General features: G+C 36.7%; 1 protein-coding gene across 1 annotated transcript; it reads right to left on the bottom strand.

The window, feature by feature from the left end:
• Positions 1-2,139: 2,139 nt before the first annotated feature.
• LOC132644898 (squamosa promoter-binding-like protein 1) lies at positions 2,140-8,879 on the bottom strand. Its single transcript, XM_060361560.1, has 10 exons — positions 7,845-8,879; positions 7,316-7,497; positions 6,631-7,181; positions 5,797-5,871; positions 5,572-5,679; positions 5,363-5,483; positions 5,076-5,217; positions 4,771-4,921; positions 2,900-3,532; positions 2,140-2,807 (listed from the first exon to the last, which is right to left on the bottom strand). The coding sequence occupies exons 1-10, from the start codon at positions 8,402-8,404 to the stop codon at positions 2,358-2,360; spliced, it is 2,973 nt and encodes a 990-aa protein (XP_060217543.1). The 5' UTR covers positions 8,405-8,879; the 3' UTR covers positions 2,140-2,357.
• Between the last annotated feature and the right edge of the window lie 17,927 nt (positions 8,880-26,806).

The raw sequence follows: 26,806 nt of genomic DNA, 5'->3' as shown, positions 1-26,806 counted from the left end.
GCCTATTTTGGTCTAATTGCTGTAAAAATATGCCATTTTGGCTCCGGACTCAAAATAAATAGACAATTAGAACTTCAATTTTTGTCTAAAACGTTTTATTTGGATAAATATAATGGAGTTCTAACTAAGTATTCTTTTTACATACATAACCAAAAAGGATACACAATTAATAAAATAATCAGTACAACAATAACAACAAGCCCAGTATAATCCCACCATGTGGGGTCTGGGGAGGGTAGAGTGTACGCAGACCTAACTCCCACCTTGAAAGGTAGGGCGGCTGTTTCCGAAAGACCCTCGGCTCAAGAGAGGAAAACAGGAGAGGAAAACAAGACAAAAGGTCAAATAGGACCAAGCATATCGAAAACAATATGAAAACAAGGAATAGCAAAAGCGAGAAAGTCATGGTAAAACAGTCCGGAAAGAAAGGAGCATTAACTACTATAGATAAATAAGATAACCAAAGTACAACGACCCAACAAATATAAGCAGCAATCAAATGGCAATAAACAAATGAGCAAAACTACAGCTACTATGGTGAAAGGATAAGCCACCTAGCCTTCTATCCTAATCTGAGACCTCCACAACCTCCTATCTAAGGTCATGTCCTCGGTGAGCTGAAACTGTGTCATATCCTGTCTAATCACCTCTCCCCAATACTTCCTCGGCCTCCCTTTGCTTCTCCTGAAACCGTTCATAGTCAACCTCTCACATCTCCGCACTGGAGCATCAGACATCTAAAAAAGAAATAAAAAATAAGTACACAATTTCAACTCCATTATTTTGGGCATACCTTTTTTATAATTTTAAACACAATAGAGCTCTAATTAAGTTTTTTTTTACTGATTTGGCCCACAAAAAGAAAAATACATGATTGATATAAATAGTCAAATACACATTTGGTACTCCAGTAGCAAAAATGAAGTTCCGAGCAAATCTTTTTTTAGTTACAAATTGGCCCGAAAAAAGGAAACATACATAGTCGAACGAATCATTGCTTCAATGAAAGAAATTTAAAATATGCAAAGTTGGGGTAAAATATGCGGTATACATTATGATGAAATAGAAGAAAAACACAATTGGAACAAATATATCTTTGTATATGACTATGTGCTAACTGCTAAGTGCTAACAGCTAAAAAAAATATCCCTGAAAGCTGTTTTTTTTTTTTTTTCTTTCACTCCCAAGTCCGTATAGTCAATCCGGGGTTAATTAAGACTAGGCATAGTTGAGGGAAAAACTAAAAATTTGAGAGTTTAGGGGATTTCTATGTAGTATGCCAATAATTACCATTAATATGATAACAAGTGAAAAGGTTTATATTTATCTCTAAACTATACGGAATAATCTAGATTTGCCCTTTTTGACTAACGGTAACTATTAAGAATACTAACCTATCACTTAGTCATAGTTTAGGGGAAAATTTTGATCATTTCGCATCAGCAAATTTTGACCAGTTCGGACGAATCAAGGATTTAAGTATTTCGGCTGCAAATGCTACAGCCTTTCTGAAAGCAGCAAAGCACTCGGAAAGAACTTACCCATTCATTCCTGAAATTTCAGCAAACTTTGACCAGTTAAATATTTTATTTAAATTTACTCCTGTACTATGTGGAATGATCTAAGATTCCTCCCGAACTATGTGCTAATGATGGGTTAAAACTGTTATAATAGTTGACCATTAATTAACAAGCGCTATCTATGTCAATTGTGTAACGGCAAAGAGCATATTTGACTTGCAGAAATAATTATTCTCACTTAATTCTAAGTTTCAAGAAATATCAACCATTCATAGTCCTAAAAAGTAATACAGTATCCGACGATACTTTGGTGGCCCCCTTCGAATAAAAAAGTGTTAAATATATCAACAAGAAAAGAGAAAATCATCTCAACAGATCACATAGATCAGCTGCATCCATCCATGAGGAGGGGAAATTTGACGAATACCATGTTCATCTGCTTTTACATGTTTTGTAATCTCTTCCTCACGCCCAAAACAAAAGGAAAAGAAAAGAACGATGTCAGCTTCGAAATACTCTACAGGCAAGGACACTCTTATTGCAGTTTTACACTATTATCTTATTTACAGAATCCAATATCTCCGAAATGCGAAGTAAAGATAAATGGGCAGCAGCAGAATTGAAGAGGGAAAGTTAGACCTGGTTACTAGGTCCCAATGGAAAGATACACTTTTATCAAACAAAAAATAAATATGTTAACAAGTTGGTATAACAACTGTCTGAAGGGGTATTCCTACAGCATATCTCAGACCCTAAGTTTTCTTTTATATAGACGAAAATACTGGTACAACAAGTAACTAATATACTTTTTATCACAATTTATTGGGGATGGTAAAATCAGCTTGTTCCAAAGTCCACCATTTCCCACCTAAATGGACGGAAAATATACAGCACCTCCGGCGAGCCCCTGAAGAGAAGAGCAACACAAACACATACAGCAGCCATAGCCACCATGGAGAACATTGCAGGCCTGTACAGTAGGGATCGATTCCGACTTCCATAAGCCAGCTTCCTATCACATAGCCTGCAGGGCCGAGGAATGGCTCTTCTCTCTGTCATTGTTATCTCTAAGCTGGTGGTGGTTGCACACTCTTCTTCTTTCTGGTTGCTGTTCTCAACAACAGACGGGACAGTAGGAATATCAACCACTATATGTCCGCTGGTTGTTTTCTTGCTAATTTTCCTCTGCACCAGGTGAATGTAGGAATAATGTCCTCGTAAGCGAGCATAGTCCTCTGGTGTGAAACCTGCGCTATCGCGAGTGTTCTTCCACGCTTCAATAGCCACCTGCATGGACAAATTTTAGCACATTCGAGAACGCAAAAGAAGTAATAAATGCATCCAATAGTGTGGGGTTTACAAGAGAGGGAATTAAATACCTTTCCGGGGTCATCTGTCAATGCATCTAACACATCTTCATATCCATCTATGCAAGCTGCAACATGAAGAGGTGTCAAACCTGCAGGCCCCACACAGTCGGGTCTAAACAAAAATTGCCCTTCAACCCCAACCAGAGATTGGTATTCAGAACATAGTTCATCCGCTACATTATCGGGAGTATATGTTAATAGCAATTCCACCAAAGGCCTAGAATTCCTACGCACAGCTCTATGCAGAAGACCGATCTCAGTGAGAGCAAATTTCAAGGAAGAATTGTCTCCAGCACCTACAGTTCCATCTAGAAGAATGTTCAACAGTTTCTTCACTACTGCACACCAGTCATGGTCTACGGAGAAATCCACAAGCCACTTGAACCGCTTCAAAGGATAGAGAATGGCATTAGGACCATTATTCTCTAACCTAGCCTTCAAGTTATTTCTACGAAACAGCCAACCCAGTTCATGAATAAAATCCATGGCTTGATTTCTTGCTTCCATATTACTTGTCTGCCCCTTGACATAATCTGATGAAGTCAACTCTAGTTCGCTCTCAAGCATACGGATCTCAGAGCAAACATCCTCCTCTGCAATTATAAATGGGAAGAAGCTATTGCTGACTCCATGATCTTCAACCTGGATGAACACAACAATCTCAGCATGACTTAGGAATATAATCGGCATGAGAAAAAAACTAAGATTTATTTTTTAGCAATAACGGGAACCTATTGAAAATGTGCATAATTGTGATGAGAAAGTAGCTACGAGTACTTTAGTGGAGATTTATATGAATGAGCGTTCATAAATTAGAGTCAAATGGCATATAGAGAATTCTCAGGGTTAACCAGTAGCTTATTTCTGAGCAAGTACAAAGCCACAATTGGAGAAGGGAAAACACAATGTGGCCCCAGCCATAGTAAAAGAAAAGGAATTTCTCTACGAAGGAACGAGAGACCTTTGAGAAGCAGATCAGAACTTTATTGTCACTTTTTGATTGACAGCAGCTGAAAACTTGTCAGGACCCTTTGTATAAATTCCCAACCGCTTAGCTTCAACGCCAAACACATGTATTTCTTTTTTAGGCAAGTTTTTAGTGTATGTTGAAAGATCCAGATGAACTACACATAACCATGCTGTTCGACATACATATCTCTAAGACATAACAAAGTCCATGGAAACATAGGTTAAACTTTGCATGGTACACAAACTTCAAGTAAGCTCTTCTACGACAAAAAGCTCATGTTCTTTCATGCTTCAGAAGATATGAAAATCCTTTAGTCCTTTCTTATCCTTCTCCCCACCTTCATCCTTCTTAATCCTCTAAACTCATTAATTCTCGTACCTTAGTTCACACTAATCTACTATCAGTGAAGGAATGACTGAAATAATGCATAAAAGCACAAATAGACAAAACCATAATTGTTAAACAGGTAGCCCTAGCAACCGGACAATCCCCCAAGCCACTCGCTCTAAAGTACGAAATAAATATATTTTACTATCAGTGAAGGAATGACTGAAATAATGCATAAAGGCATAATTGTTAGACAGATAGCCCTAGCACCGGACAATCCCCTAAGCCACCTGCTTTAAAGTACGAAATAAATATATTTTCCCTCGCAAACAATAAACTCATTTCTCAATTTAGATATATGTTACATTAATGATGGATGCTGACGACGAGATGCATTTATACAGAGATAGCTAATGTACCCAAATTGGTTGCGCCCATAAGTAGGGGTTTGACGCACTTGAGAACAAACAAAAAGACAGTAGCATGCTTAAGTCATTAAAAAAGAAAATGTTTTATCCCTTTTCTGGTCAAATTTTACAGATCATGTTCACACAGGAAACAACAAGCTGGGGAAAAGGTTCACCTCAATAAATCCTCTTCCAGCGATAGCTGGAACAGAACATGCTAAATTTAGGGATTGGAGCTTATCATCCTTGTCAACACCATCAACATGTTCTTCGGCCTCATCATTAGCTTCTGGAGTCAGGTAATTACCTTCTAAAGCACAAAGTAATCTGCTAACAGAAAATGAAAGAAGAAAAACAAACTTATTATACTGCAGTTCACTAACAGAGTTTGCAAGAAATGTACCATCAAAATCCTCACGAGTGGGGGAGAAGAAAAAGACATTTGGCACTATAATACTTCACACATAATAACGATGCATACCTTGTGGACGGCTTAGATAAATTATAGCCTTTGACTAAAAATTGAACTCTGTCAGATACTGGAACGGCTATGGGTCTGACACTTAATATTGTACTGTGCTCAATACTACCACAAGGCAAGGACATATCCAAAAGAACCTCCCCTGCAGCACATAAACAGAAGAGAGAGAAATATCAGCAAAGGACACTACTGATGAACAAGTCACCAGAAAAAATTACTCTAGCAGAGTTTATATTTTGGGTTTGGAAGGAATTTAATGTGGTAAAAGACATCAGATATGAACATACCATCACACACAAATGCAATTTGGTTCTGCACCCTAATGTAAATCCATCCTTTTGTCCAGAAACTATCACCACCAGGGACATCCAAAAGCCTACTCAAACTGGAGCTCAGATCATACGAAAGCTGTACAAAGCAATTAATTTTACATGTCAAACAGGTTTTCATAGGCTGCCAACTAATTCACATTACAGTCCTTCGATTAACACATTACCTCTTCCCATGCAGACTCAGGAAGCTGCAGATATATTGTTAACACAATGCAACCAGGCCTAATGTAGCTCTCAATCTCAGTTGGACTATGAGATAACCAGTCAAGAATCTGCATATTCAAACAATACAAAGAAAATTTGGGAAAAAGAAAAAGGTAAGACGGAGTTTTAGCTACCAGAAAGATACAAGAAAATAAAAACCATGCGTGCCGAGGACAATGAAATACCTGAGCTCGTACAACAAATGGAAAATCACTAGGATCTTTTCCAAATAGTTTAAAAACAATCCGATCTGTGCGGTTCTGCATCAAACAAAAAGAAAGTCAGACAAATTTTTGGGAAAATAAATGGATATCAAGTTACTAGTCTTGGTTGTTGTCGACTTCTTTGCCCCTTTCATTTTGTAAGATACTCTTTCTTATACACAGAGGTAGTACAAACTTAAGCACTGAATATGATTAAATATAAGCTGGTGGAGTCAATGTTTTAAAAGTGAATAGCGCAAAAAGGCAACGAGGTCCTTGGGGTTAAGAAGTGAAAAGCGAGAAGTGCAATCTCCTCTGAAGAATATTACAGAAGATTAAAAATACCAGACGTATATGGATAAGTATTACAATAAACATTTCAGTTGGCCAAGAATAGAAAGAGGTAAAGACAGAAATAGAAACCCTGTTTCCGCTATTGTTCAAAATGTAAAGACAGAAATTGACTTTATAATACGCGGAAACACCAAAAAGTGTAAATAGACAGTTGGCAAGGTATTCTTCACACCGAAAAAGAGACTTCATTGATAGGTTTCAACAGGCTAAAGTATCCTAGAAAACTATCACAACTCCGGATATTGCATCTGTTCCTTTATCTTGGTCCACTGAAAAATGTTTCGAATTCTAAGTATCTGTTAAACTGAGAAAAAATAACTTGTTCCTATCTTCAGATAAACCATTTCAAACAAATACAAGAGTGCGAAGAAGGAAATAAAGAACGAAGAAAGAGGAAACCGAACAATGAAATTTGCAGCATAAGTACAACCGATAAATCATAGTAGATGATTATAGGAGTACCTGATTGTCACCACTGGAACTGGAAGGTGACTGTGCAGAAGCGGAATCTGAATTTCCACTTTGAGGTGGACTTGACTGGTGCGAGTCCTGTTGTAACCAAGATGGGCACTCAGGCACAGGAGATCTCTCTATATCTTCTCCACAATCATCTGAATCGACGTAAGCATCATTCAAATCGAAGTCAACCAACTTGCTCCTGCCAGTGGTACTTAACCTGCCCGGTGCATAAGCTTCAGAATTGCTTTGAACGGGAAACAAAATGCCTGGACTTTGAGAAGAAGCGGTCCGCGCATCTTCAAGTCTTTTCTGGGGCATCTCAGCTGCAGAATTAGTGAACTGATGTTCTTTGGCTCTAGGAGGTGCCTGTGAACCATTTGACATCAACGAAGCTATTTCTGGATTTCGAAGGATTGACCTATTGTTCAGCAAATTTGAAGATTCTTGCAGAAGTCCAGATAAGCTTTTATCCCCATTCATGGGACCCTGGCTGGCAAGGCTTCTTAGTAGATTAGACAAAAGGTCCTGATCTTCAGTGTGATTAGTTCCGTTGGCTGCAATTGATGAAAATCATAACCTTGCAGTTAATTCTAAAGCTCTAGAAGCAAAAATCTTCAAAACCAACAGGAACACGTCAAGTAATTTCCAAAGTCAAAATATATCAGAAGGAAATCTAGAAATCACTCACAGTGCACGTTAGAGAGCATCTTTAGCAGGCTCATCAAGGAATAACCACTAGCCTGGCCATCATTCAATGAATTATTGTTAGCTACAGATTCTGATTGTGTCTTTCTCCTCCTTTTATTATGTCCCGCTAGGCGTCTTCGACAACTTCGTTTTCCTTCATCAAACTCTTGAAGAGCATGAAACCTGAGTATCAAGGCAGAATCTTTGGATTTATAACAACTGAATAATTTAGACAGCCCAATCAGAAGCAATCAATCACCAAAAAAGATTTATTTTTTTGTCGGATTCACAAGACATGCCATCACTCAATTAATCAATCAACTAAACTCAACCCCAAGTTATTCTATGTCAGTTGTATTAATCCTTTATATCCTTTCACAAGACCCCCCCACCCCCGACAAAGCCCCCAAAAGGAAAAAACTTCACCTTGTCCTAATCTGGAGAAAACAAAACAAAACAAAAAAGAAGAAATTTTGACAAGCAATTTACAGCTAAAATATAATAAAGAGGCAAAGAAGGAGAGAAGAGACCTGCTGCACTGCTGGCAGAAACGCTGCATAACATTTCCAACAAGTGCCTTACTAGCTTTAGAGTGCATCTCACAAACTTTATGCCTTCTATGATAATCCTTAGCCTTACTTAGATCCGTCCCACAATCATCAACCTGACATACAGCTCTACTAGTAACACCAACAGGTGCAGCTAATTTCGTCCTTTTTTCAGCAACAGCAACAGCAACAGCAGGTTCACCTTGTCCACCAAGCTTCAATGAAAGAGAACCAGAAGAATCATCTTCATCAACCACAACAACCCTTCTTCTTTTCTCCAACTCTCTTCTTTGTTGTTCCATCCCATGATTTACTTCCTCAGAACAAGATGATGAACTGTTTGATGAAGCTAGATTTCCAGTTTCAACAGGGAAAAACTGCCTGCTTTGGTAATTAGAAGGGTTTTGATTAAGTGGGGTTGCTATAAATAGATCTCCATCCCATTTCCAATCAGTTAGATCCCATTCTAAGCTCCTTTTCCCTAGTCCTCTTAGATCTGTTCCACCCATATGGTAAAAACGCTCTCCTACACTCGCTTCCATGTTAAGATCCAAATCCAGAGACTTAGCAAAAAACAAAACAAAAAATGATCGGAGAAGTAGGAGCTATAGATCAGAGAAAAACAAGAAAGATTACAACTTAGAACTAAGAATTAATCAGCTTCGGTACGGCCCCAAAAATCAAGAAAGAGTAGAAAGAAACAAACATGATTATACCAATTAAAAGCAAACCACATACCCAACTAAAATCAACAGCGTTGCCTAAACCAAAGACTCATGAAACACAAGAATCTAGACACAGAACTCCTATATTTTAGCTCAACAACAACAATAACAAAATGGGTACACAAAATCTTGAACTAAAACAGCTGACAGATAAGAAAAACAAAACTTTCCGGTGTTAAGATGAACCGGAAAAAAGAAACTGACAAAGGTGGGTGGTTGGGGGGTAGGGGGTAGGGGGAGTGGCGAAAGGTTCGGATGAATGATAAGATTAGACACGAATTGTGAAATGTGAATGCAAATGGAAGCGTGTTGTATAGGACTGTGCTCAGCTGTACTGATGCGGTGGTTTTCTTTTCTTTTTTTTTTTTTTTGGCTATCTATAAGCAGTGTGTGTAGTATTTTTTGAGCCTGTTTGGATGGGTTTAAAAAAAACGCTAAAAAAAATAAGTTGGGATAGGTTAATTTATTTTTTTGGCTTATAAGCTATTTTCAGTTTATAAGCTACTTTATATAAACTAAGTCAAATGGGTTTAATTAATTTTTTAAGTTTATTTTAAATATAAAATAATTTTAAGCTGGCTAACTAAACACTCAAAAAAAATTAAAAATAGCTTATAGGTAACTTATAAGCCAAACCAAACGGGCTCTTACTTTCTTATATATTTTCCATCTTTCTTTAAGCAGTGTATGTACTATCTTGACTATTCTTATTTCATCTCTCTTTCCTCACGTCTCACATCACATTTGTCCATGATAATTACACAAATGTAATAAACTAATCCAATAATGTTTCAATTATTTTTTACATTATATGTCAGTTCGGCAATCTAGGACTTTACACCATTAAGCAGAAAGCATCATAGTTATAACCCAAAAAAAAAAAAAAAAAAAAAAACTTAGGAAAAATATTGTGTGCTTCGTGTAACTGACAACAAGGGTGTGTTTGTTACGGAGGAATTTGTAAACTAAATTTCTTATTTATTTTTTTATTTTTTAGTGAAAAATATTTTTCTAAAAATATCACTCACCCCAACTCCAACTAAGACCACACCCACCTCCTGTGGGTGCGGTTAGGTGTTGGAGGTAGTGAGGTGGGGAGGAGATAATTAACATAGAATGTCATTTGTGAACTTGTTTTCCCTAGTTTTATTTTCCTCATTTTTAAGGAACTTGTTTTTCTAAAAAAAATGTTGGCCAAACGAACATGGAAAAATTGGAAAAGATTTTTCGAAAAATGTTTTCTCTATACCGAACACACCCTAGTGATCGTTTGGTGGGAAGTATTGGAGAAAATAATATTGGTATTAGCTTTGATATTAGTTTACAATCTTGTATGGTAGTGTTCCTAACCAATGTATACACCATATTCAGTTGTATTCTTGTACATAGTAAATCATGACATTAACAATACTAGTGTTATTCATATTTCAATACACTCTATTCACTACTATTCATATTCTAAACACCGTATACATTTAATACAACAAACCAAATAGATAAAAAATAATGTCAGCATAATTAATCTTAATATTACTACACCCTGCTCAATACTCTTCTTGTACACCCTACCAAACGACCATTAATTGTGTAAGGTTTTCTTTTATCTCATAAGTCGGTAGATCTGAATGTTATAAAATAATATAATATTATATTATTTTAAAGTATAATAAATGTCACCCTAAGTGCTAACGCAGCATAGAGAACCAAATATTTGGCAAGCAGTGAAATACACGCGCTGCCACGTGTAAGTTCGTAATTTTTAAAAAAAAAATTAAAATATATTTCACTTCCTTTTTTATTTCTTTTTTAATTCAGAAATGTAATGGAAATCTTATTTTATATTCAGAAAAATGAAAGGACAGTTGTTATTGTTATTATTTTTGTATGAACTTGAAAAAGAATTAGAGGTGTTGAGCATATTTGAAGGTTGTTGAAGTTTTAAAGTTGAGATTCAAGTGCTAAACTCATTCTAGATCCTTAGTTGTTGATAAGATTTGAAAATGAAGAATGAATTTCGAATCCTCCATTGTTGAACCTTGAAAAGGCTTGAAGAACAAAAAAAATGGGTTTGTCAAAATTCTTGGTTGTTGGACAAATTGATTACTAAGGTTTCGTGATGATGTTGTTGTGAAGTTATATACGAAATTTGAGTTTGATTGGTGCGGATTTAGCTGAGTTTTTGTTGAATTTTGAGACCAAAAATTAGATTTGGAGCTCTTGAAATGGGAATGAAGAGCTCTTGAAAATCTGCTTTGGAACTAACACATGGCCATTTTGTATAGGTTAGAGCCCTTTTTTTAAAGTTCCCACGCGCTTGAAGGGGGTGTTCTCACGCCTCCTCCACGTCAGCACATAAGGTGCAAAAAAATACGGAAAAAAAGGTTTAGGGGGGTAATAGGTGTGTCGCATAAACTTTGGCCAAAGTTCAGGGGGTACTAGTGCCTTATCTCAAAGAACAAAGTATAGGTTTCTTTGAATGATCAAGATGGATCGTCATATTGTGACCTGTTTAACGAGGTTAAAATAATTTTGATTCACTACCTTGTAACACAAAAAGAAGCTCACATAAATAGATTGTGCGAGGCGCAATGTAAATATTTTTTAAATTTAATACAATATAGATACATACAACAATTATTATGTCGCAATTTTGAGTAAGTTTTAGTCATCTTATAAATTTATATATGTCATTCAATTTAAACTCATCTTAATTTAACTTTACAAGATAATAGTAGTAATAAATTAATTTCGTAGTACTAAAGATACCCTGCATTTTATACTGACATGTGAATCTCCGACAAGATTAAAATAGTCATAGCAAATACTTGATTTAAATTAAATGTTATAACATGACTAAACTTAATCATAATTAACTAATATAAACTTAATCATAATTAACTAATATCATGTACATAGATCTTTTTTCTTTCATGTGTCTTATTTTACTAGATCTTGACAGATTCAGCCTTTTAAGACAATTTTTTCAATTAATATTAGGTCCATCTTATATCCTTTCAAAATTATTTATCATAGTTTTCAATACGAACGGTTACATCTGGAGATCAGCGTAGAATATGAATAAATGATCACTTTTAAGATAAAGAAGCTACAAATTCAAGGATGAATTTCTTTGAAAAGGGCGAATGATAACTTTTAAGATTGACATATCGTATTTGGAAGCTCACAAAACTTTCGAAGATCAAGTCAACAAGACTTGGAAGCCCACAATAGGCTAAAATGGGTGTTCAAATAAAGGATTTGCAAGAAATATCCAACGTACGCACAATGATCCCATTTGAAACATACTTGTAATGTTCATAATCATGTCTAAATCTCAATCATAAATTTACTAAAATTAGTTTCTAAGCACATGTGTTCCACGTGTGTACCAAGTCACGTGGCATACGGTGTTGTAAAATTATATAATATTATTAAAACAAAATGTTGAGCAAATAACTATACATGAAAGAATAAAGCATAGGTTTTTGCAATGATCAAAATGGATTGTCATATTGTGCATTGTTTGTGGAGGTTAAAATAATTTGAATTCACTGTGATACAAAAAGAAGCCCACATAACTAGATTGTGTGAGGCACAAATAAATATTTTTCAAATTCAATATATTATTGATGTATACAACAATAATTATGTAGTAATTTTGAGCAAGTTGTAGTCGTTTCATAAATTTGTATATGTCATTCAATTTAATCCCATCTTAATATAATAATAGTAATAAATTAATTTTGTAGTACTAAAGATACCTTGCATTTTATATTGACATGTGGATCTACGATAAGATTAAAAGACTCGTAGAAAATACTTTATTTAAATTAAATGTGCTAACATGACTAAATTTAACATAATTAAATAATATCGTATACATAGATTTTTTTCTTCCACGTGTCTTATTTTGCTAGATCTTGATAGATTCAGTCTTTTAAGACAATTTTGTTTCTCATAATATTAAGTACATCTTGTCCCCATTCAATATTATTCATCTTTGTTTTCAATACGAACGGTTACATCTGGAGGTCGGCGTAGAGTATGAACAGATGATCACTTTCAAGATAAAGAAGCTACAAATTCGAGGATGAATTTCTTTGAAGAAAGGAAAGTTATAACTTTCAAGATTGGCATATGGGATTTGGAAGCTCACAAAGTTTTAGAATATCAAGCCAAGAAGACTCAAAGTTTTAGAATACCAAGCTAAGAAGACTTGGAAGTCCACAGTAGGTTAAAATGGGTATTCAGATATTTGTAAAAAATATCTTCTTTACGCACTATGTTCTCATTTGAAACGTATTTGTAAAGTTCATAATCATGTTTAAACTCAATCATAAGTTTACGAAAATTAGTTTCTCGGCACGTGAGTTGCCTGTGTGTACCGAGTTATGTAGCATACACTGTTATAAAATAATATAATATTATTAAAATAGAGTTTTGATATCCCTATATTCAAATTATATACTACAACAAAAAAATGCTAGAATGAATTCAGTTTCGAGCCCACAAAAAACTGTGTCTCTTTAAGGAATTTAATCTCCTCATAATTGTCCAAGGTTTGGATTAATTCCTTCCTGTATTCAAATTATATACTAAAATAGAAAACGTTAGAATGAATTTAGTTTTGAGCCCACAAAAAACTGTGTCTCCTTAAGGAATTCAATCCCCTAATAATTGTCCAAGGTTTGGACAAATTCCTCTTAGGATTGAACAAAACTCTATTATGAAATATTGACAATCGAAATTACAAAACTTCGGCGAGATCGAAAACGATAGTAAATCACACTTGACACTTGCTTTTGCTTTGAAAACAATGCATAGAAGAAGGGAAGAAGAAGCAGACTTTCAGAGTGTATTTTTGTGATGCAGTGTATGAGACTGAAAATTTATAGCCAATCAATCAGTTCATTTGACCCAAGCTGAGCCGTGTGATGATCACAGCATACCAATGTGATTTTTCCTCTTTATGACCTAGAAGATGTGCTTCTATATATAAGCATACCAATGTGATTTTTCCTCGCCAGTGAGGGACAAAGTTCACTTGTAAAAAGTAATTTTTCAAATTTCGTGTCCATCCAATTTTATTTCCCATCATTTTTCAATTCACACTGTAGATATAGAAATTTTGTGGACTTAAAATCCGTATTAAATTTGGATAAATTCCTAAATTCAAGAAATATCAAGTCCAAATCAAGATCAAGTTATTTAAATCCAAGCCATGGATTTAAAGTGAAGTCCAATTTTATTCCATTAGTCCAAGGTCCATGCCACGTGTCGAATGACGTGGCATGCCAAGTCAAGTGAAAGACCAATAAAATCGTGCCACGTGCATAGGTGACGTAGCCTGTCAGGTCAATACAAGAACCAAGCAAATGTCGCCACATGTTCAAATGACATGATTCATCCAATCATATACATATCCTAGCTCTCCCCTGCAAATATAAATAGGGGTCTTCATAAAGCCAAAAGGGAGGAAGAAAAATTCATAGAGAAGCTCTCATCCACAAGTCTTCAGCATACTAAGAAGTCTTCGCTCCAAGTGGTGAGCCACAAGTTTCCATACCTCTACGTTTGTGATTAAAGCTTGGCTCCGCATTTGTAGTGAAATCTCGACCACAAGTAATCCGTCCATTCAAGAAAAAGCAAAACTCTTGATTGACGGTCGTATCGTGAAGAGAAGAATCAGAGGATTACATCTTTTATTTAAAATTTCATAAAGATTGTAACCCCGCACAAATTTTTGAAATCAAATATTATTCTTTGTCGCTATTTTTCTTGTCTTGATTATTATTTTTGTAACACCTCAGACCTTTAACTTAAGCCTTGACCATGATATTAGACTTAGGAAATCATATAGATAATGTTAGAATTGGAAAATTCTCTACAGTTATCAGATGAGGATTTACGCCCCAGTTTACGGACCGTATTTCATTATATGGCCCGCATTTAAAATCGTAAAATGCCATCCAAATTCACTATACATTCTGGAATTTTGCTTGGGGAATTATATTGTTAATTACGGACCGTAATTTGGTTTACGACCCATAATTCAAATCGTATTTGAGGAGGGAAGTAAGGCAGTGTTTCAATTTTTTTGGAACATGATTAATTACGATCTAGAATACGGACCGTAATTTGGAATATGGACCGAATTTTGGTTCGTATTTCCCAACCCGTACCAAAATCTATAAATACCTGGTTCAGTTCTACTTTTTATTTTTACAAGTCCCTAAACCCTAGAACGACCTGCTCTCCTCCTCCACCATCAAGAACACTAAGGTAAGCTATCCTAGCCTATTCCAAGTGGATTAAATCATGTGTTCATCTAACCTAATTAGGGAATCATTGTTTTTAACCTAGGGTTTTCATGAAAAACCCCACCTAAGGGTTCAAGACTTAGACTTTTGGGATTCTTCTCAATTTCAGACCAGTAGTTACAGGACTTGGAGCATATACAGGTACATGAGGCTAACTATCTACGTTAGGGAACGTTTATGATTCTCCCTACGCCTCATTCTACATGCTTATCAGTAATTTGACTCAGAATACAATTTAGCCCTAGTTTCTTGAATAGTTGTAGAACTGCTATCTTCTAGGGTTATAGTTTCATAATTTGTTCATGGTGATCACTTTGAATATCATGAACTCAGTACGTAATCATATAGACTTTTGTATTGACATCACATGAGTCTCAGTCAGTGTTTAATCAGTTATTTGCTTAAGTTCCACAATCAGAAACAGTTATCATGCTATCAGCTATAGCCAATCTCAGTCTTATAAATTGTTTAATGTTGAACACCTATATCTATTTTTTTGGGCCCTAGGCCACAGTTTATGCATACGTATTGCTTGGGCCTGAGGCCCCAGTTTTTGTGCACATTATTTGGGCACTAGGCCACAATTATATTTACATTGTTATATTTACAGTTTTATAGGTGATTCTTCATTCAGAATAGGGAGTACTTCAGGCTCTTTCTTTCCTGTTTAGTTCACTTTCAGTACTTATATTTATTCTTTTAGGCCATGGTTCGGGGCGTGACAAAGCTTGGTATCAGAGCACTAGGTTCGAGTGTCTTAGGGAGTCTATGAAGCCGTGTCTAGTGGGGTCGCCTTTATATGTGTGAGGGCTCCACATATATAAATAGTTGACCACTAGGACATTCAGGATTTGTTTCACTTCTTTCATACTCTAATTCGTGCAGTTAGAGCAGTAATTTTAGGAATTCTTCTAACTCGTGCGAATTACGTATTTCAGAAATGGCTCCGGAAAAAAAGTACAACAAGAGGAATACAACTACTAGCCAGAGGGCTACCGTTGATGCAGCAACAGAAGAGAACACTCAGGGTCAGACAACCGCCACAGCTAATGTTACAGCTACACCTCCCAATGGTTTGAATGTGTATGTTAGAGGAGCTATTCAGCTACTCACTCAGATTTTGGCAAACCAGGCCCGGCGATAAGAAACGGCTCCTAGCTCAGGTGCTAGGAATGGGTCGAACAGTTCTAGGACTTAGGAGTTTCTACGGATGAAGCCGCCAGTGTTCACAGGGTTGAAGAAGGATGAGGACCCGCAAAATTTCATTGATGGACTCCAGAAAGTATTTCGTGTGATGCATGCTACTGATACAGAGGCAGCGAAACTTAGAGCTTTCCAGCTGCAAGATGTGGCTCATATTTGGTATGAGACACGGGAACAGTTCCGAGGGGAGGATGCACCTTCTGCTACTTGGGATGAATTTGCAGACGCTTTCATCGAGCACTTCATGCCAATTGAGATCAGGGAAGCCAAGGCTACTGAGTTTGAGAATCTAAGGCAGAATGACATAACTGTTCGGGACTATTATCTCAAGTTCGTGTCGTTGTCCAGGCATGCTCCTCACATGGTTTCGGATATGAGGGCCATGGTTAGAAGATTTGTACTTGGGCTTAAACCCGAATTGCACAGGGATGCCAATACGACTGCTCAGAATGACAAGATGACTATTTTGAAGATACTGGCATTCATGCAAGGTAACGAGACTAGGTTAAAGGAAGAAGAAGCCCTGCAGAAGTAGAGGGATAGAGAGTTCAACAAGAGGGCTAAGTCTACTGGTAATTTCAGTCAGGAAGGATCTCAAGGAAGTGGGAACCATCAGTTCTTTAAGAATAGGTCATCAGGACCTGCTCCCTCTACAGCTAGTACCCCATCTCAGAGGTCCAAGTTTAATCAGAAAGGCCGAAACCTCGGAACAACAAGCTCACAGTCACAGGCCAGCCTGACCGACCGTGGTTTCCAACACCCTACTTGCAACACTTGTGGAAAGAAACATTCAAGAGTATGTTGTTCGGGCATGGATGGATGTTTTGGGTGTGGTCAGCCAGGTCACTTTTTTGCGGGATTGTCCGTCAGCAAGACAGAATACCGAAGGTAACAATAATATAGCTAAGTCCACTAATTCAACAGCTCTTCGAAATTCCCAAGCCCAGTAGGGGCGTGGGGCAGCAAAATCTGGAAATATGTGTGGGGGTCAGAACTATCTGTATGCACTATCAGGACGTCAGGATACAAAAGCCCGTGAAGATGTTGTCACAGGTATGCTAACAGTGTTCACCTTCGATGTTTTTGCTCTTATGGACCCAGGATCCACTCTATCTTATGTAACCCCTTTTATTGCTAAGAAGTTTAGGATAGAACCCGAACAGTTGCTTGGACCCTTTGAAGTAGCCACGCCAGTTGGGGAGTCAGTTATAGCTAGACGTATTTATAGAGGATGTCCAGTGTTAGTCTATCATCGCAAAACCATAACAGACTTAGTAGAATTAGAAATGGTAGACTTTGATGTAATCATGGGTATGGATTGGTTAGAGTCATGTTATGCCTCAATGGGTTGTAGAACCAAAACAATAACCTTTGATTTTCCCGATGAACTCACAGAATGGAGGGGAAATTCAGTAGCACCCAGGGGCAGATTTATTTCCTATCTTAGAGCCAGAAGGATGATTTCCAAGGGGTATATTTACCACTTACTCTGAGTCAGGGATACAGATGCCCAAACTCCAACTCTTCAGTTAGTACCAGTTGTCAGTGAGTTTCCAAAAGTCTTTCCAGATGATCTACCCGAAGTTCCTCCTGATAGGGAAATTGACTTTGAAATTGATATACTTCCCGACACTAAGCTGATATCTATTCCGCCGTATAAAATGGCCCCAACAGAATTGAAAGAGTTAAAAGTTCAGTTAAAGGATCTTCTTGACAAGAGATTTATAAGGCCAAGTGTCTCGCCTTGGGGCGCACCGATCTTGTTTGTCCGAAAGAAAGATGGATCCTTGCATATATGTATAGACTACCACTAGTTGAATAAGTTCACCATTAAGAACAAGTATCCTCTTCCCAGAATCAATGACTTTTTTGATCAACTTCAGGGTGCTCAGTGTTATTCCAAGATTGACCTCAGATTAGGCTACCATCAGTTGAAGGTTAAGGAGGTTGATATTCCGAAAATCGCTTTCAGAACCCGCTATGGTCATTTTGAATTTCTTGTCATGTTGTTTGGGTTGACGAATGCACCAACAACTTTTATGGATCTTATGAACAGAGTCTTCAAGCCTTATCTCGACTTATTCGTCATTGTGTTTATTGATGACATATTGGTGTATTCTCGCAATGAGGCTGACCATGCAGAGCACCTCAAGATAGTATTACAGACACTCAAGGATCATGAGCTTTATGCAAAATTCTCAAAGTGCAAGTTTTGGCTAAAGTCAATGGCATTCTTAGGCCATGTGATTTCAGGCGAAGGTATTAAAGTGGACTTTCAAAAAATCGATGCTGTTAGAAATTGGCCCAGACCCACCTCAGCATCAGACATCAGAAGTTTCTTGGGTCTGGCATGTTACTACAGGCGTTTTGTTGAGGGATTTTCCTCTATCTCAGCTTTATTGACTAGGTTGACTCAGAAGAAGGCCAAATTCAATGGTCAGATGCATGTGAACAGAGTTTCGAAAAGTTAAAGAAAAGATTAACTTCTGCTCCAATGTTGATGCTACCAGAAGGAACCGAAGGGTTCGTAGTTTATTGTGATGCTTCAGGAATTGGTCTTGGCTGTGTTTTAATGTAGCACGGTAAGGTTGTGGCTTATGCATCTAGACAGCTTAAGGCTCATGAAAAGAATCATCCGACTCATGATCTAAAATTGGCAGCTGTGGTTTTTGCACTTAAGATATGGTGTCACTACTTGTATGGAGTGCATGTGGATATTTTCACCGATCATAAAATCCTGCAGTATATTTTCAAGCAAAGAGAGTTGAATCTTAGGCAGAGAAGATGGCTCGAATTGCTTAACGACTATGATATATGGTTATTCTCTATCATCCAGGGAAGGCGAATGTAGTGGCCGATGCTCTTAGTCGGCGTTCCATAGGAAGTTTAGCTCATGTTGATGTAGATAAGAGAGTCATGACCAAGGAAGTTCACCGTTTAGCCAGCCTTGGAGTTTGACTTTTGGACTCCGAGGATGGCGGTGTGGCTGTTCAGAATAGGGCTCTTTCCTCCTTAATCGTTGAAGTTAAAGAGAAGCAGTATAAGGATCCCTACTTGTTGAGCTGAAAAAGGGGATTCACAAGCATAAGACGACGACTTTTGAACAGGGGCGAGATGACGGTACCTTGAGATATCGAGGCAGATTATGTATTCCAGATGTAGATGGGCTCAGAGAGCGAATTATGTCGGAAGCTTACCATTACAGGTATTCCATTCACCTAGGTTCCATGAAAATGTATCATGATCTTAAGGAGATTTATTGGTGGAACGATATGAAAAAAAATGTAGAAGATTTTGTGGCTAAGTGTCAAATTGTCAGCAAGTGAAAGCAGAACACCAGAGGCCTTGGCTTGGCTCAGAATATTGATATTCCCGTTTGGAAGTGGGAGATGATACATATGGTTTTCATAACAGGTCTACCTCGTTCAGCTAGGAGGCATGATTCGATTTGGGTGATTGTGGACAGACTTAAGAAGTCAGCGCACTTCTTGCCAGTTCAGACCACAGAAGCAGCGGAGGACTATGCAAGTTGTATCTTCGTGAAATTATTAGACTTCATGGGACTCCAGTTTCCATTATTTTAGATCGTGGTGCTCAGTTCACAGCAAAATTTTAGAAATCCTTTCAGAAAGGATTGGGTTCAAAATTTAACCTCAGTACAGCTTTTCACCCTCAGACAGATGGCCTGGCAAAACGCACCATTCAGACCCTTGAGGATACGTTGAGGGCATGTGTCCTTGATTTCAAAGGTAATTGGGATGATCAGTTGCCTCTTATTGAGTTTACTTATAATAACAGTTACCATGCTAGTATTGGGATGACACCGTATGAAGCTTGTATGGGCGCAGATGTAGATCACCAATTAGTTTGTTTGAGGTTAGTGAAGCCGAATTGTTAAGACCAAACTTGGTCTATCAGGCTATGGAGAAAGCCAAGTTAATTCAGGAGAGGTTGAAAACGGCTCAGAGTCGCCAGAAGTCTTACACAGATATGAGACGAAGGGATTTAGAGTTTCAAATTAATGACTGGGTATTTCTTAAAGTCTCGCCTATGAAGGGTGTCATGAGATTTGGTGAGAAGGGGAAGCTTAGTCCCGATTATATTGGACCATACAGAATTCTGCGAAAGGCTGGTCAAGTGGCTTATGAGCTTAAGTTGCTGCAAGATTTGGTTGCGGTGCACCCAGTGTTCCATGTGTCCATGTTGAGAAAGTGTGTGGGAGATCCCTCGTTAGTTGTCCCGACTGATAGCATAACAGTTATGATAGTTTGACTTATGAAGAAGTCCCAGTGAAAATCCTTGATCGTCAGGTTCGCAAGTTGAGAACGAAAGAAGTTGTTTCAGTGAAAGTCTTTTGGAGGAGTCAGAAAGTTGAAGAAGCTACGTGGGAAGCAGAAGAGGACATGAAGTCCAGATATCCCCATCTCTTTGAAGAGTCAGCAGAAAGCGTTGAAGGTAATTTATCTTCTCATTCAGATTTCCTTTCATGGTTTCCCTGTTCCCAGTAATCAGCCAGCCTAGCAGCCAGCCAGTTCAATAGTTATTCATTTCAACAGATAATTCAGTTTAGCCCTTCTTAGTTCAGCATTCATGTGTTCATGTCAGTTAGTGTGCACATGCCTTAGCAGTCATTCGTTACCTGAATCCTTCATTCGAGGACGAATGATCTCAAGGGGGAGATATTGTAACACCTCAGACCTTTAACTTAAGCCTTGACCATGATTTTAGACTTAGAAAATTATATAGAGAATGTTAGAATTGGAAAATTCTCTACACTTATCAAATGAGGATTTACGCTCCAAATTACGGATCGCATATCATTATACGACCCATATTTAAAATCGTAAAATGCCATCCAAATTCACTTTACATTCTGGAGTTTTGCTTGGGGAATTATATTGTTAATTATGGACCGTAATTTAGTTTACAACCCGTAATTCAGATCGTATTTGAGGAGGGAAGTAAGGAAGTGTTTTTATTTTTTTGGAACATGATTAATTACGGTCTAGAATACGGACCGTAATGTGGAATACGAACCGTATTTCCCAACCCGCACCAGAACCTATAAATACCTAGTTCAGTCCTACTTTTTATTTTTGCAAGTCCCTAAACCTTAGAACGACCTGCTCTCCTCCTCCACCATGAAAAACACTAAGGTAAGCTATCCTAGCCTATTCCAAGTGGATTAATCATGTGTTCATCTAAACTAATTAGGGAATCATTGTTCTTAACCTAGGGTTTTCATGAAAAACCCACCTAAGGATTCAAGACTTAGACTTTTGGGATTCTTCTCAATTTCAGACCAGTAGTTACAAGACTTGGAGCATATACAGGTATGTGAGGCTAACTATCTACGCTAGGGAATGTTTATGATTCTCCCAACGCCTCATTCTACATGCTTATCAGTAATTTGACTCAGAATACAGTTTAACCCTAGTTTCTTGAATAGTTGTAGAACTGCTATCTTCTAGTGTTATAGTTTCATAATTCGCTCATGGTGATCACTTTGAATATCATGAACTCAGTACGTAATCATTATAGACTTGTGTATTGACAACACATGAGTCTCAGTCAGTGTTTAATCAGTTATTTTCTTAAGTTCCATAATGAGAAACAATTATCATGCTATTAGCTATAGCCAGTCTTAGTCTTGTAAATTCCTTAATATTGAACACCTGTATCTGTATTTTTGGGTCTTAGGCCACAATTTATGCATTCGTATTGCTTGGGCTTGAGGCCACTGTTTTTGTGCACATTATTTGGGCCTTAGGCCACAGTATATTTATAGTTTTACAAGTGATTCTTTATTCAGAACAGGGAGTACTTCAGACTCTTGCTTCCTATTTACCTCAGTTTCAATTTCAATACTTATATTTATTCTTTCAGTTGGTTTATATACCAGTACAATTCAAATGTGCTGATGTCTCTTTTATTGCTTGGGGGCCTGCATCGCAATATACAGGTTAGCGATCCAGCTAGCTAGGACCCACTCGTATCAGCAATCGGTGAGCCCCAGTTCCTCCGGGGTGTTATCCTGCTTCAGTCTCCCCAACAATTAGACAATTATCTTTAGAGGCTTTATAGATGTAGTCTAGTTAGTAAGATATTAGCAGACTTTTGTGTTTTAGCCTTGTTGGCTATTTATTCAGATGTTCAGACTTAAACCAATATTTCCGCATTTATATATATATATATATATATATATATATATATATATATATATATATATATATATATATATATATATATGCCAGACTTTTTAGTAGATCAGCATGTGTTAGTTTATTCCTTATCATTGCATGTTTTGATATCACGTGTTGATTTAGCCAGCCTATGGGTTTGCTCGGTCACATGCAGTTAGGCACCGAGTGTCGTGTTACGCCCTGGCCATGGTTCGGGAGTGACAATTTTCAAGAACGAAAGATTAGTCGTTACGCACACTACACCTCATTTTTAAAACCCAACACCTGAATGTCTTTAAAACTCAACAAATTTTGAACAAATAACTATACATGAAAGAATAAAGCATAGGTCACTGCAAATGATCAAAATGGATCATCATATTGGGATTTGCGTGTCGAGGAATCGAATTGGTTATACACCTACAAATCCTTCCGCTTTACCATCGGACCCCATTGTCCATAACTTTGATGCGGGGTGCTATTCTTTTATATGTTTCCATTTGCGCAGGCTGGGCTTAGAGCGTGTGAAACTCATCACTACAACGTAAGGGCGTTGAGACCATAGCATGTTACACTCAGAAGAAAATACCCTTACACATAAGTATTTTTAGCCAAGTGTCTGGGTGCCATGCTATCAATGGAGAATTTATGTATTAATTTTGGGGGCACGTCAAGTCATGATCTTTCCGCAAAACTAAATATTTTATGTACATATTTTTTTACAATTGATCTAATATTATCTGATGACACCCATATTACAAAAAGGCTTAATGGTGCACTTGATTAAAATCTTAATTATTTACCAAGAGGCAAGAGGTACAAGGATCAATTCCACTTAACGCGTTTTTTCTCCTTTCTTTAGTAGTGGGCGCCCTTGTTTTTCTAACATTGAGATAAGCTTTTATTTCTAATTCTAACATTGTTTTTCCTGAAGACATTTGATAGAAAAGTTTTGTAAAACAACAAATATATCATTTTCTTATTTTATTTTGAAATAAGTAATCCAACAATTATTATCCTATATAAAATATGATGATTTACAAATAATATCATAACTAAGATACTAATAGTTTCAAAATTACTAATTACTAAATATAGCATTATAAAATAAATAATTTTACAATTTATCTCAAAATCATGATTCATTATCCTCCCAACCAGTTTTTTTTTTTTTTTTTTTTTTGTGAAAACGTGTCTTCTCCATTATCACTTCAAATAAAAAAAGAGCACATTAGAAATAAAAGATAGAGGAACATACCCTCATTCCATCAAACTAGACATACAAACAACCGCCATAGATAAAGTGTGAGCAGCTTAATTTGCTAATGTTCTAACTAGAAAAACATACACTAATTGAACACCTTTCATTAGTGTCTTACAATCGTAAACAAGAGAATCAAAATAAGAATTAATTTGAAATGTTTCGTTTGAGAGCTTGATGGATTAGCTGATTGTTTGTCTCAATCACCACACGACTATTAGCAAAGTCGTTCTTCAACCACCTGAGAGCTTCCCGAAACCCCATCATCTCTGCAACTAACGGGCTAGGCACTTCGTTTAAAAACTTCGCTTGCCTGCCAATGAAATCTCCTCTAGCAGTGCATATCAACATTCCCACTCCCACCAGGCCACTGTGAATATCAAAGCTAGCATCTGTGTTCCATTTAATTTCATTCTCATTCAGTTTTTGTCATTTAGTAACCTAATTTTCAGTGGATGAAACACCCCGTAATGATAACGGCTTTTCCATCCGGAATTTCTTATAAAAGGGTGTTATTCCTTCAAAAGAATTACATTTAGCGCTAGCTATTTATTATTCCGAAGTAAGGTATTCCGTGAATTTCATAATTCTCAAACCACAGTATACATTGTGATGTGAAATTTAGGGCATGGCAGGAAACCCGGTAAAGAGAGTCCTAAGGCCACAAAACCGTACTAGGTAGCCATATCGCTTCCAGAGTGGGTGGGCCCAATCCAGCACTAACAAAAGATGCGTAGCTTTTCTATGTACGGCTCTGTCCCCATTTTCCCTTGCCGGGACCCTGCCACTTTCCCTTCTCTTGCCACTTTCACCTCACTTTCTTTACGTACAATTCATACTCATCCAATTTCAGTAACTTTTTATTACAAATCTAAAGTGATTTAAGTAAGAATAATTTATTTTTAGTGACATGTTATTAATCTCTTTCATTAAATATTTACATAACTTGTTACATGAATTTTAACTTGGTATTGATTAAAATAGATCTCGAAATTAAATCTAATCACTATCTATATTAAAGATATTTTCATGTTATTAGCTTGAAATTAATCAAGGCTGCACATGTGATATCGTAAAAGTACCCCTCATCTTAATAGATTAAGCTTTCTAACCTAATTGAATATTGCATTTTTAATTCGATTTATTGCGATATTTGAGTGCAACTTTCCTTGTCCACTTGAACCTTCCTCAATTTAAAACCAAATAAGTAATAAGTTTTGTCGAATGTTTATTATCATTGTCAATGAGGATTATTCAAGTTTTAATCCTCAAGACCCTAAACAATAATTTCCATGTTCATATTTTCACTTAGGGAAAAGGGCCTGATTTACCCCTCTACTTTGGGAAAGTGTTCATATTTACCCCTCGTTATACTATCAGGCCATTTATACCCCTACCGTTACAATAGTTGAAATATTTGCCCCTATTTTTAACGGAGGGGTAAATATGAACCTTTTCCAAAGTAGAGGGGTAAATCAGGCCCTAAAAAATAAAACACCCTAAAGTTTCCAAACAAAACTTACTTCGGGTACCTTTTCAACCCCTAAAATGAATATCCGAACGTCTACATATCCTTGATGTATTGAGCCTACATTATTGTACGCAGAAAAAATATCAGGTTCTATATAAAATATTGACGTTTCGGAGTCTTGACACACCACTAATCATTGGTCAAAGTATGAAAAAAAAAACTAAATTTTTTCAACCAAAACTTACTTCGGGTACCTTTTCAACCCCTAAAATGACGATCCGAACGTCTACGAATCCTTGATGTATTGAGCCTACATTATTGTACGCAGGAAAAAATATCAGGTACTATATAAAATATTGACGTTTCGGAGCCTTGACACACGACTAATTATTAGTCAAAGTATGGAAAATAACACTAAGTGTTGCAAAAAATAAAGTTGACCAATTTTTATTTTTTATTCATACTTTGACCAATGATTAGTGGTGTGTCAAGACTCCGAAACGTCAATATTTTATATAGAACCTGATATTTTTTTCTGCGTACAATAATGTAGGCTCAATACATCAAGGATTCGTAAACGTTCGGATCGTCATTTTAGGGGTTGAAAAGGTACCCGAAGTAAGTTTTGGTTGAATTTTTTTTTTTCATACTTTGACCAATGATTAGTGGTGTGTCAAGACTCCGAAACGTCAATATTTTATATAGAACCTGATATTTTTTCTGCGTACAATAATGTAGGCTCAATACATCAAGGATATGTAGACGTTCGGATAGTCATTTTAGGGGTTGAAAAGGTACCCGAAGTAAGTTTTATTTGGAAACTTTAAGGTGTTTTATTTTTTAGGGCCTGATTTACCCCTCTACTTTGGAAAAGGTTCATATTTACCCCTCCGTTAAAAATAGGGGCAAATATTTCAACTATTGTAACGGTAGGGGTATAAATGACCTGATAGTATAACGAGGGGTAAATATGAACCTTTTTCCAAAGTAGAGGGGTAAATCAGGTCCTTTTCCCTTTCACTTATGAAAGCAAAACTGATCATTAGGATTTAGGAGCTTGTGCCATGTGCATGGCTTATGGAGCTTGTGCCATGTGCGTGGCTTTCTCTAAAAGAAGAAGTTTAATCACCGAATTAAACTTCGCACACAATTATAGATATTGTTTACTTTTTTTCCCCCATAGAATAATATCTCCATAAACTATGCAAGTCTCTATATATTACTTTTGCACGGGCGGAGCTAAGATTTTAGGCTTATGATTCAGAATTCTAGTCCATTTAAGTTATTGAATTTTAATTAAATGAATGTACTAGTTTGTACATATTTTGATGGATTTCTTAAAACAAATATATAGTTTGAAGCAAAGTTATCCATTTCAACCGAACCCGTAACTCGTAATATATTTCCGCCCCTATTTGATGCGAACTTAGAATATGAAATAAGAATATAAATATTAGTAACGCATGGAGTAAAATAAAATCTACAAAAATACCCTCACAAATAATATCTTCACTACTAATCTCTATATTTTTTGCAAATATAACCCTCAACTTTGCGATTTAGATTAGGTATACCCCTCGTTAAGAAAGTGGTGTATATATACTCCTGCTGTTACAAAATGGTGCAAATATACCCCTTTTCGCTCACGGATTTTTTTTTTTAAAAAGTCATTTAGCTTAAAAAAATGCCACGAGGCTTTAAAAAAAAGTTTGCCCTTTTTTTTTAGTAGACATATTTTTCTAAAGCCATATGGTAAATTTTTCCTAATATGTCGGGTCTGGT

This window comes from Lycium barbarum, chromosome 6 (genome assembly GCF_019175385.1).
Source record: "Lycium barbarum isolate Lr01 chromosome 6, ASM1917538v2, whole genome shotgun sequence".
In the NCBI taxonomy this organism is placed as follows: Eukaryota; Viridiplantae; Streptophyta; class Magnoliopsida; order Solanales; family Solanaceae; genus Lycium; species Lycium barbarum.
The sequence above is the reverse complement of the archived record's forward strand: the minus strand, read 5'-3'. Positions and strand labels throughout refer to the sequence as shown.